Source organism: Phacochoerus africanus, chromosome 2 (assembly GCF_016906955.1).
Source record: "Phacochoerus africanus isolate WHEZ1 chromosome 2, ROS_Pafr_v1, whole genome shotgun sequence".
In the NCBI taxonomy this organism is placed as follows: domain Eukaryota; kingdom Metazoa; phylum Chordata; class Mammalia; order Artiodactyla; family Suidae; genus Phacochoerus; species Phacochoerus africanus.
Window position 1 is genome coordinate 88,219,335 of NC_062545.1, and position 12,110 is coordinate 88,231,444.

The 12,110-nt window shown below is 41.5% G+C and overlaps 1 protein-coding gene across 1 annotated transcript in view; it reads right to left on the reverse strand.

Moving 5' to 3' along the window:
* Positions 1-470: 470 nt before the first annotated feature.
* MEI4 (meiotic double-stranded break formation protein 4) overlaps positions 471-12,110 on the reverse strand; it is a 50,278-nt gene continuing 38,638 nt past the window's right edge. The window contains exons 3-6 of the mRNA XM_047769147.1: positions 11,132-11,184; positions 8,947-9,000; positions 2,155-2,203; positions 471-707 (exon numbers count right to left, since the gene is read on the reverse strand). Coding sequence (XP_047625103.1) covers positions 471-707; positions 2,155-2,203; positions 8,947-9,000; positions 11,132-11,184 — 393 coding nt within the window. The remainder of the gene's footprint in view (positions 708-2,154; positions 2,204-8,946; positions 9,001-11,131; positions 11,185-12,110) is intronic.

Genomic DNA, 12,110 nt, shown 5'->3' on the forward strand with positions numbered 1-12,110 from the left:
GAAGGACAATCAAAAAGCTCCTGTCAAAAGCCTGCCAAAAGTGAGAGCCAAACATAACAAAATAGTTTAAAAGAATACAACATGCCAGTAAATTATTATTTTGGATTATTTATACTATGTTTCCCCAGCATAAAACCCACCAAGTAAGCTGTCTATGTGCAATGTCTCTGTGACACCAGCACACTGACATCTGGGAGCATCCTCAGTAAATGGACAAGTGGGTGACCCAGTACCACAGTCACATAAAAGCATCCTCAAGAGTCAGGATGGACAGCTTCCAGCCTCTCAAGAGCCCAGAGCATCCTGCAGCAAGATGGACTACTCCGCTTCTCTTTGAAAGACACTCTTCTCTCCACTCCCATGATAATATTTGCTAACTTTCCTCTTCCCTCTCAGTCCCCTAGGTCTTTACTCTCCTTTTCCAGCTCCTTCTCAGCTACCACACTGCCCAACGTCCCAACCCTTGGTCCTCAGGACTCATCCTGGGCCCTCCCCTCTTTCTGCCTGTGATCTGTCTTCCTGAGCTTTAAATGACCTCTGGATGCTGAAGACTCAGTGACCTCCAAGCCATTTCTCTCCTTTGAGATAAAGCCAACTGCAGTGCCATGCACACTGTAAGTCACCACAACACTTGGCATGTCTGAAAGAGCACTTGGTCCTCCCGGCCCAGCCTTAGCAGGTCCTTCCTTCTGTCTGTCCTTCAGAATCTGTAAATGGCACATCCATTCACCAAGGTGTTAATAACCAGAAACCTAAGAAAACCGTGAGATGCCTACTTCTCCCTCAACCTCCACCTTAAAGCCAGAGCCAAACCCTGTAGACTCTCCCTTTAACACACTCGTTTCTCCAGTTTTTATTAGTGTCTCAAGCGTATACTGTTTTATACTTATACAGCATTTATCCCAAAGATGGTGGTACACTAGCCACGTCTACCATCATCATCTGAAATTCTTCCAGTTGATTCTTTTGGTATTTACCTTTATTACAAATAACATACTTCTGAAAAATATCGATATTTTTTGCCATGGAAGTGACTACCTTCCTTTGCTTTGCACTCACCTCCATTCTTTTGTCTGTTTCTCTCTCTGTCTCTTTCTCTGTTTATGTCTCTCCCTCTCTCTGTCTCTATCTCTGTCTCTCTCTCACTCACATATACATACACACTTTTCAACCATGATTTTGGATAGATCTTTATGTTTGGCCAAGCCAAGTAGATTACTATATGTATATTTTTTCTGCACATTCATCCCACAATAACAGTCTTGGTTTATTCATTGCTTCATTGTTTTAGGTACTTAATAAAAATTAACCCCCACGCTCTTCAATTATCTTAATGTCCTAATCTGCCCTGAAGATGTTCCTACATACCCTGAGTTCTGTCGGTTTCACTTTCTTGAGGTCTCTCTCCAGGAATCCCTGCCTGCCTCCAGTCCACAGGGTTGCTCTCCAGGCCTTGTGCCAGGCTGTCATCCTGCAGTTTCCTTCAGTAGCATCTATCACATGCTGCCCTTCAGTTTCCTGTATCTCATGCTTTTTATCCTTGGTTTACTAGCACATTCCGTGAGAGAATGTCACCCAAAAGTGTCCCGAGAAAGAGTATACACATGGGCGGTATACTTTGAAATCTAATATGCCTGAAAAAGAAGTCTTAATTTACTTTTTTTTTTTTTTTGACTTTTGTCTTTTTAGGGCTGCAACCACAGCTTATGGAGGTTCCCATGCTAGGGGTCTAATCGGAGCTGTAGCCACCAGCTTATGCCGGAGCCACAGCAACACCAGATGCGAGCTGCATCTGCGAGCTACACCACAGCCCACAGCAAGGCCAGATTAACCCACTGAGCGAAGCCAGGGATTGAACCTGCAACCTCATGGTTCCTAGTTGGATTTGTTTCTGCTGCGCCATGATGGGAACTCCTTAATTTACTCTTGATTGAGCTTCTGATTAGGTACCAAATTGAGTTGGAAATACATTTCCTAGAAAAATATTTGGGAAGATTCATTATCTTGAATTCTTCCACTGTTTTGCTTTTGAAAAATCTGAAATATGTGTATTCTTGGTATTTGGCTTAAAAAGTGTACTTTTTTCCCTCTTCTCTCTAGAAGCAGATCTTTTCTCTGAACTAATATTCTGAAATTGCACAGTTACAGCCTTACTTTAAGTCTATTTTCATCCAAGGAACAAGGCACTTGGTGGGCTTTCAATCTAGAAATATGGGTTTTTCACTTTTATGAAATTTCTTAAATTGTATCTTCAATGATTTCATCTTATTTTCTCCTATTCTCTCTTTCAGGAACTCTATTATTCAAATGTAGGGCTCCAAAAAATTGACCTGCGAGTTTCCTTTCTTTTGCTCCCTTTTCTTCTAACTTCCTTTTTCTTCTACTTTCTGGGGGGATTTTTCCCTACCTAAAGTTCCACCCCTTTACTTATGTTTTCACATAATTGTAAGTATTTTTTATTCCCTGAAAATTTTATTTTAAAGCACCTTTTTCTTTGTTAATGGCTGCAAAAGATGCTTTTACCCAAGAATAAACAAATACACACACACACACGTGTATACCTGAATATGTATACACATGTACACACACATATATATGTATACTAAATATATATATTTAGTTTAAGTTTTGCCTCTCTAAATATATATATTTAATATATATAGTTTAAGTTTTGCCTCTCTAAATATATATATTTAATATATATATATTTAGTTTAAGTTTTGCCTCTCTGCTTACTCTCTGAATTCACTAAATTGTCTTCAGGATCTCACTTTTTTTGTTGTTGTCAGGTTGAATCCGAGCCACAGTTGCCACCTCCTCCACAGCAGTGGCAACACTGCACTGGGAGGGATAGACTCTGTGCTGCTTCAGAGACAAACTGGATTCTTAACCCACTGCTTTGCAGCAGGAACTCTAGGATATCACTTTCATATTAGACACTTTCCTCATGAAGTTGTTCATTCTGCCTTATAAGAGCCAGTCCTGGAAGCTGACCAAAAGCTCTCGTTTGTGGGTGGGGCTAGGGCCCTAGAAACTTTAGTGCAGGGTGATTTGGCTGCTCTGTTTCCTTTAAGGAAACTCTGATGGCAGGCCATTCGAGTTTCTCCTCTTGGGATGTTCACTTTTGCCAGAAGAGATTTCTTATCTGCTGTCTGGGAGTTGAAGGTCTTGTTGCCAGTGTTCTGGAGCCAAATGAGAGAAGACATTTGAAGAAGCATCAGCAACTCTACATGCATGTTTAACCTCCATTTAAAAAACACAGTACCTTCACTGTCAACTCTACCTCCCCAGTAAGATAACTAACTTATTATTATTATCACTGTTTCCAGAGAATAAATCCCCAGTCTTTTTTCAGTTGTGGAAGTGGCACCTCCCTGTGAGGCTGGGGAGGGGATCCAGTACTTCTAGTATTTTCCAGAGCACACGTCTGACCAATGTCCAGCACCTGGCCTCCATTTCCTCTTCCAGAGCTAACAGTAGACCACATTTATGAATTTCTGACAAGGCTATTGTGTGAATTAGTTTGGAAAATAACTTTTTCAAATGCTCCTTTATGATTCTGTTTTCTTAAGTCTTCTAAGGTATTCACCAATTGTTTAAGTCTTTTCTAGTTTCTAATTTTTGTTGCTCTTGTCTAGTTTCTCATTTCCCCTATATATTTATGCCTTAAAAAAGTCATTTACTATTGCTTTAATCAAGGTAGAAGCCAAATTAGATGTCTGTCCTCCACTTACCAACTTTAATGAGAAATCCTCCAGCATATTTTTTTTCTCCAGTATACACTTCAAATCTGTGTAATTATTTTCATTTCTATCCCCACCACGTAGTTTAAGCCATCATCCATCTCCACGATCCAAGCCATCATCCACCTGGATGGCAACACGGCTGCAATAGTGCCTCTAGTCTCTCTCTAAGCAATTATCCCAGGGGTGTCCAAAGTGAGGTTTCAAAATCGAAATCAATGACCTCCACTACACAGCAATTAAAATCAAAGCTCATGCCACAGCCTCTCCCAATGATCCTCTGGGCTGCAAGTAGCAGAAAACCCAAATTAAATCACTCTAAATGCTAACAAGATGCACTGACTGTTACGAATGGAAATCCAGAGGCTGAAGAGGCTATGGGGTTGGTTAGCTCTGGGGATTTCCTGTGACTCTTCGGACATTATCCTCCATTACGGAGATGCTCTGCCCTTCAGCTGATAGCAGGATGACTGTAGGAACTGCAGTTTTATATTCTACAAGACAGTAGCTAGAGGAAGAAGAGAATTGATTCTAGGAACCTCCCAGAGAAGAAGAAACTTCCCCAAAAGCCCAGACAAAGCTTATCCTGGCACCTCTCTGGTCTGACATGCCTGTGCTATTGCTGGAAGGGAGGTGAGATTAGAAGTATCCTTAGATCAAGGAGTTATGTGTGCATATGACACATGCATGACCTACATGGAGACAGGGATAGATATTTTAATAAAATCAAAGGGTAAATGAAAATGACCAGGTGGGTGTGGTAGGCTAAAAAAATGGTCCTCAGAAGATACCTACATCAGGTCCCTGTAAACTGTGAAGGTCACCCTTTCACTTAAAAAAAAAAAAGGGTCTTTGATGAAATGATTAAGTGGAGGATTCTGAAATGAAGAGAGAACCCTGGCTTCTTTGGAACATCCCTAAATGCCATGGGCAGCATCCTTATGATTAACAGCTGTAGGGAGCGTGGACTCACAGCGAAGAAGGCAGCATGAAGATGGAACAGAGAGGGAGGAGGCTGCAACCCAGAGATGCAAGTAGCCACAAGAAGCTATAAGAGGCAAGGACCAGATGCTCCCCTAGCATCTCTAGAAGAAAACAGCTTTATCTCAGGCTTCTGTCCACCAGAACTCTAGGATACTAAATTTCTGTTGTTAGGCCTTGGAGACTATAGCAATTTGTTTAAGCAGCCCTAGGAAACTGATACATAGGTGGCCTACCAATCCAGGAAAGGCCATGGTTTCCCAAAGTGGTGTAGCTCTCTGTCCTTCCCACCCTCAAATGGAATAGCCTGCCTCCTAATCACCTGCACCCATCCTTGTGTTGGACTCACGTACGACCACTGTCTCAACAGACTACTCCATCCTATTTACAAGCTACTTCCTCCATGAGGCCTTGCATGGCCCAGCAATTTAAATTAGGGCTTCCCTTTTATTCTCTCCCACTGTGCCCTGTTTATGTCATTTTGTGCATACCTCTTAGGTTATTTGATGGTGTATGGCTAAGTCAGGGACTGTGTCTCACCTGCCTACCACGGTCTATCCAGTATCCATGACAGTACCCAGCCCCTGAGAGGAGCCCCAAGTTTCATGCAAGAGACCCAGCACTGGGGAAATACCATGGGGAAAACAAGCAAATGGGTTATTGGTTAATTAGATGCTCAAGTAGAATGTTCTGCTTCAAAATCATTATTGCCTGTAAATAAAGGGGAAGCAATTTAATGTTCTCAGAATGGTTTGATTTTTCCAAATCATACATTTGACAGCTATGATTTAAGCTTTTTCAACACTTACCAGTATGGATAACAATGTCAAATAGATTATGAACTCAATGAGAAAAATAAACTAAAAAAAGACAGAGCTTCAAATTCCTATTTATAAATTTATAAAATAAAAATTTTAATTTCATAAAACATTAAAACAGGAAGATATTTTAATTTTTATGTAGACACAAGCAAAACCATGTAGCTTATATTCAGTTAGAAGCTAGGGTTACAAGACTAGGGTTACATGCAATTATAAAGTTTCCAACATACTGTTATTTACAGCCAATAAAGAAAAAAGGAACAAGTGACTGTATAGTGTAACATGAAGCAGTGCTTTTCTTCCCCTTTTGTTGCTTTCTACAAACACAAACCTTTGCACAGAGTAAAATGAAGCAACTTGCTCAAGCAAACCATGAATATTCTTCTTCTAAAATTGAGAAAAATATTGCTAAGGTATTTGATTTCCAAAGAATTTTTTTATTATATGTGCTGCTTAAGCAAGCACTCCAATGGATTTTTTTAACCAATCAACTGAAGTCAGTTTACTTCTTTTACATTTAGGACAAAAATGTACGGATTTTTTTTTTCCAAATACAATATGATGGAAGACTGATATTACATTTTATTTTTAAAATATTTTTGGCTCCATCCACTGCCTGAGGACGTTCCTGGGCTAGGGATCAAACCCATACCACAGCAGTGAGAAAGCCAGATCCCCAACATGTTAGGCCACCAGGGAACTTCTTAAAAATTAATGATGTAAATAAGATGTAGTAGAAAGAGAGGAAGAATTTGTGGTCATACATATAGGTTTGAGAGCCAGGTCTTCTATGACTAGTTAATTAAGTAACTTCAGTGAGTCCTTTAACTTGCCCAGCCTCATATTTTTTCATCTCTAAATTGAAGATAGTACTAACAACCACAACACAGAGTTGTTGTCAGAACAGATGATAAACTCCAGGTCAAAGTGCTTCACAAGCTATATAGTAAAATATGATGGCAGACTGCTGTTACTTATCTTAAGAATAGATATTAGAAGGTAAAAATACACCTTGAAAGTAACAGATTATTCTGTCTGTTCCTCTTTCCTCTGCATGAGCACTGCAAGTTAAACACTGCTTTGAAAATCCAAGTAATGTCTGACTGATACAGTGGTTTAGTGATCACATGAATATTAAGATTTTAGTTTTTGATACTTGTTTCAGTAGATGCTTATTAAATTAAAGTGCAACCACAGAAACATCAGCCCAGATGTTTGCTGTTTTCTTTGTGGGATGGTTGGTTGGTTGGGTTTTTTTGGCTATGCCCACAGCATGTAGAAGTTCCCAAGCCAGGGATCAAACCCACACCATAGTGGTGACCTGAGCCACTGCAGTGACAAGGCTGGGTCCATAACCCACTGTGCCACAAGATAAATATGGATTTATCTTTTTAAAATATAGCTCTGCACAGGATGAAATTGGGCATGAAGCATTAACCTTAGATGCAACCTCCGTTTCCCCAGGAATATCCTTAAACAAAGCAGACTGGGGGTAGCCTTAAAAAATCCTTCAGGCAGGAGGTACTGTTGTGGTGCAGCAGAAACAAATCTGACTAGCAACCACGAGGTTGCAGGTTTGATCCCTGATCTTGCTCAGTGGATCAAGGATCTGGCTTTGCTGTGAGCTATGGTGTAGGTCACAGACGTGGCTCATACCCCGTGCTGCTGTGGCTGTGGTGTAGGCTGGCCTCTGTAGCTCTAATTTGACCCATAGCCTGGGAACTTCCATATGCCATGGGTGTGGCCCTAAAAAGCAAAAAAAAAAAAAAAAAAGCAAAAAAAAAAAGAAATTCCTTTAGGCAAACTTTAAGAAACTGATGAATACCTAGGACAAAATAGAAAGACAGCTGAGCATAAGCATTTTTGGAAAGTCAGTACAGGAGCAAAAGTGCACATCACTACTACAATGATGCCCTAATTCACAGCAGAAAAAGGTATTAGCAAATGCTGCTCTCTGGACAGAACTGCATTAACAAGTTAATATGCTGTACTGGTCGGTATGATTATGGCATGACTGAGTTTAAGATACAACTAAGCAGCACACGCTAGTGAAAAAGGACATTTAATTTCATGAACATTATCTTTTAGATTTATCCATAAAATGCCTGAAGGCCACATCATTGGTGATCTAAGCAAAAATGAAAGAATGGGGGAGTTAACAGTTATCTGATCCCATTCCACAGATGTGACCCAGCTCTAGATGAAGAGATGGGGCAAAGAGTAAATGAAGCCCTAACACTCAAGTAATTCATTTATAGTGGATTTTTTTCTAATGAAAACAGGAAAAAATCCACAATGCCTGCTAATAAGCTCAGCAGTTAGTGGGAAGGATGGTTAGTGACACAATGAGATGATACCCAGCTGCCTGGGACATGGAGGTGCTTCAGGAAAGTCATTACAAGGTCAGGAAGACAGAGCTGCTGCTGGGTAAGGTTTTATGCACAAAAAATCTGATCCAAAGATAGAAAACAGTACTTAAGGGTATGCGGCCTATGAAGTTTAACTTGTTATTTATTTTCACTGTCTTATTTTCAATTCAGAAAAGACTTCATTTTGCTCCTCAAATGAGCTCAGCATTATATTAGGAATAGTGGAGAAAAACAGGATATGGCCTCTTCCTCTGAACACTATGTAATACCAGATTTTATGCTAAGCACTTAATTTGCATCTGCTCATTGACGATTCCTAACCACTCTATGAGGTATCACAGCTGCTGTCTCCATTTTATAGATGTGGAACTTGAGATTAGTTACCTTCTCTATGGCCAGTGCAAGTAAATAAAAGTTTGAGGATGTTAACTTAAGCTATTAATCTCTGCGATAAAAGCACCTGGCAGGCTTAAAATATTTAAAAAATCCTAGCCATTCTAGATAAGCTGAAATAAGACAGCATATGGCACACTGAGAAATAATTATATGGATAATAATCACTACACAAGTTCTGAAGAGGAGCTCATTTCAGGATAAAATCGATAAAAAGAAATTATGAGTTTTGAAGCATGTTTTGAAAAGTGGGTGGAATGTGGATGGGAAGGTATGTGTTTGGGCGGAGTGTGCAAATCAGTCTTAATGATCTCCCAGACGTTGTTTACTTTGGGCCATCATGGTGTCATTTCAGAATCACATGAACACCACAACCACTTTTAGGAAAGAAAGCACAGGCTCCTACACACACAAATGTGCAATTTTAAACTGTATGCTTCGTATCTCTGGGCTGCAGAGGAAACAATTATTTCACAAAATATGCCAGAACCTTCCTCACCTGGTCCTTCTCCATCACATTAGGGCCATGTCCTGCTAAGCCCCACTGCCTCCCAACCAACACCCCCCAACACTGTGGCAGTTCCAGGGCTCTCCAGGGTCCCTCCTGACTCAGTGCCTCTGGGCAAGCAGCCTGCATACCTCTCCCACTTATCAGGCAGGGGCCGTCCTACATCTTCCCCATCTTTCAAGGCACTGGAAAGGCGAAAATACAAAAAATAGTGATGAAATGGGAGGGGGAAAATTAAGACCAGGATAAAAGAGAGGCAAAGAAGGGAACAAAGAAAATATAAACATTTTTTGGAGTTCCCTGGTGGCTTAGCCAGTTAAGGATCTGACATTGTTACTGCTGTGGCTTGGATTTGATCCCTGGCCCAGAAACCTCTACACGCTGTGGGCATGGCCAAAAAATATATATAAACTTTTCATATATTATTGTATATAAAACAATAACTGGGAGCTATAACATGGAACAATCAAGATAATAAAAACTCAGAAACTAAAAATATTTCAGCAGTAACAAAAATTCAATAGAATGGCTAAAAGAAAAAGTTGAAGCAATCTCCCAGGAAAAACAAATATAAAACCAATAAACAGTGCAAGAAAAAAATTTGTGTGGTGTGGATGGTTGGGGGGGGGGGTTGTGGTTGTGACTGAACTTTGGGTTGTGTGCGTGTGTGTTTGTGGTCAGTGTGTGGTGTGCGTATGTGTGCTGTGAGTTGCATAGACTGTGTGTGTTGCGGGTTGTGCAGTAGTGAGTGTTTTGAGGTTGCGAGTGTTTCCTGTGTTGCATTGGTCTGTGTGGTTGTGAGTGTTAAGAAATCTAGAGGATCAGATCATGGACTGTTCTAGAAATAAGGGCACGGAGATGATAAAAGGCAGAAATAAATGAGAACAATTATTCCAAAAACATATCAGAAATCCAAAATTCAAATACCCACCAAGGGCTCATTAAAGGAATTTTAGAAGACTCATATCAAGCAAGGTACAGCACCCTGTATTTATAAAACAAGAGGAAGAAGAGAGACCTCAAGTGCTGCTGTGGGTATGCGAGGCTGGTAGACAGACTTATGAAGGAATTCAAGTCAGAATGACATTAGGAATCTCATGCACAACACAGAAATCTGGAAGTCAGTCGAAAATGTTTTAAATTTTAGAGAACAGATGATTTTGAGCCAAAAATATCTCTCTTCATCCACCAATAAAATTTAAAGTTGGAATAAAATATCGTAAGCAAATATTTTTTAAGTTTATATCACAGAAATCCACTCTAAGTAAGCACATAAAGAATGTACATCATCACCTAAATGAGGATATAACATAAGGAAAGAAACAGAAGAAATCCAGGGACTCTGAGATACAGCACAGGAAGGAAAGCAGCAAGGGGAATTCTCAGGGTGCTGATTAAAAAGAGCCCCTGGGAGCTCCTGTCATGGCTCAGTGGAAACAATCTGACTAGCATCCATGAGGACACAGGTTAGATACCTGGCCTTGTTCAGTGGGTTAAAGATCCAGCATTGCCATGAGCTGTGGTGCAGGTTGCAGATGCGGCTCGGATCCCAAGTTGCTGTGGTTATGGTAGAGGACGGTAGCTATAGCTCTGATTTGACCCCTAGCCTGGGAACTTCCATATGCCAGAGGTATAGCCCAAAAAAGACAAAAGACAAAAAAAAAGTAAAAAATAAATAAAGAGCCCCTGGAATAAAGCTGAGCAGGGACCCAGAAAGCTCAGCCCAGATTAGACCCAGAAGATGAAGGGCTCCAGAAGCTGTGTCTCAAAAATACATAAATATAAGATGGAACTGATAAATGACTTAACTTCTTTGGCCAACCTAAGAGGATGTTTACAGCCCTGTCAGAGTATCTGAAAGGCACATCAATTACAGGTATGCACAAAACTAAGCAAATGGGAGAAAATGTTCTAAGGAAAAAAAGGAAAAGCTGTACAAAAAGGAAATGAAGTCACTATATATTACATGTTTCAGTACGAAAACACAGTCCACATTGATAATAATATAAATATGTAATACTGATTTAACCACAACTTAAACTATGATTGGGTCATATGATTAGAAGAAGGCAGCCAGACAAGACATAAATCTTTGTCTTCTATGACATGAAGTGAGCAGATAAAAAAAGAAAATAACCCAAGAAAGGCAGCATAAGGCTTTTATGTGAAAGCACTGATGGGTCAGCAGAAAGGGATCACAGGGCTGGTGGTGGGTCCCAGGGGTGGGGTCCCGGGGGTGGAGTGGAGGAGCTGGGCTAGCCAGCAGGACTAGCTCTTTGCCCTTGTTGTTCAGAACAGGAGGTACTGTAAACATACTTGCACACGTTTCCACTTCTGGGAAGGGGACCTGTGTATCTCTCCCCTTTTCCCTAAGCACAACCAAAAACCTGAGGCTTTATATTTAAAATACACCTAGGAAGATGGACAGGTGAATAGGCTTTGGATCTTAGAACCAAAGGAAGGACTAGGTGGTGAGTGCTCTGGCTTCCTTTTGGCCTCTGGCTTCCTTTAGGCCTCCCTGTATCCCAGATTTGGAGCTAGAAAAACAATCACCCAGAGAGGCCAATGGCCTGGACAAAAAAAGAAAAAAAAAAAAAACTGCCAACACCGCCAAGGCCTGCTGTCCTGGTCAAAGGACCAAAAGGGCATCCTAGCAAGGGGGAAAGCTTTAAAAGATGACCACTCTAAAGCGGTCAGCCACCCGAGCCAGCCCCTTTAGGGGATCAAAGCCACATGAGGAGCCTAGACTCCACCCTCCCAGCTACCATGAGACCCCAACCCCACCACCAGGCACTGCATGGAGGAGAGTGTCAGGCCAGGCAGGTGGCCCAGAGATCCTGGGGTCAGATGGAGGACACAGCAATGAGGAGCTCCTGCAGTGTGGCCTGGGTGGTGCTGGATTCACAGGTTGGATGTCTAATTAGCAAAGGGAAAGGGAAGGGGATTCAGGGCATCAGGGATGGGTTCCCCCAGGAACTCACCCCCTAGCTCAGTCTGTAAGGCCCTAGGACTGGAGGGACAGGGGAAGGGACTGCCTGGGGGGGGCCTGGAGGGAGGGGCAAAAGGGAAGGACCTGGGAACCGCAAACCAGTGTCTGACGGAGGGTTTAGGACAGAAGGGAGGAAGGTAAGGCCAAAGAGGCTGATGGGCCCTCAGAGAAGAATGTGCCTTCTCACAAACATCCAGAAGGGGAAAAGCTCAGAGAGGATCAGGAGGCAGGAATCCAATAGGAGGGGACGAGCACAAGGACCCTGAAGGAGCTGGGAGAGCCCTGCAACTGAGGCCTGCCTAGATC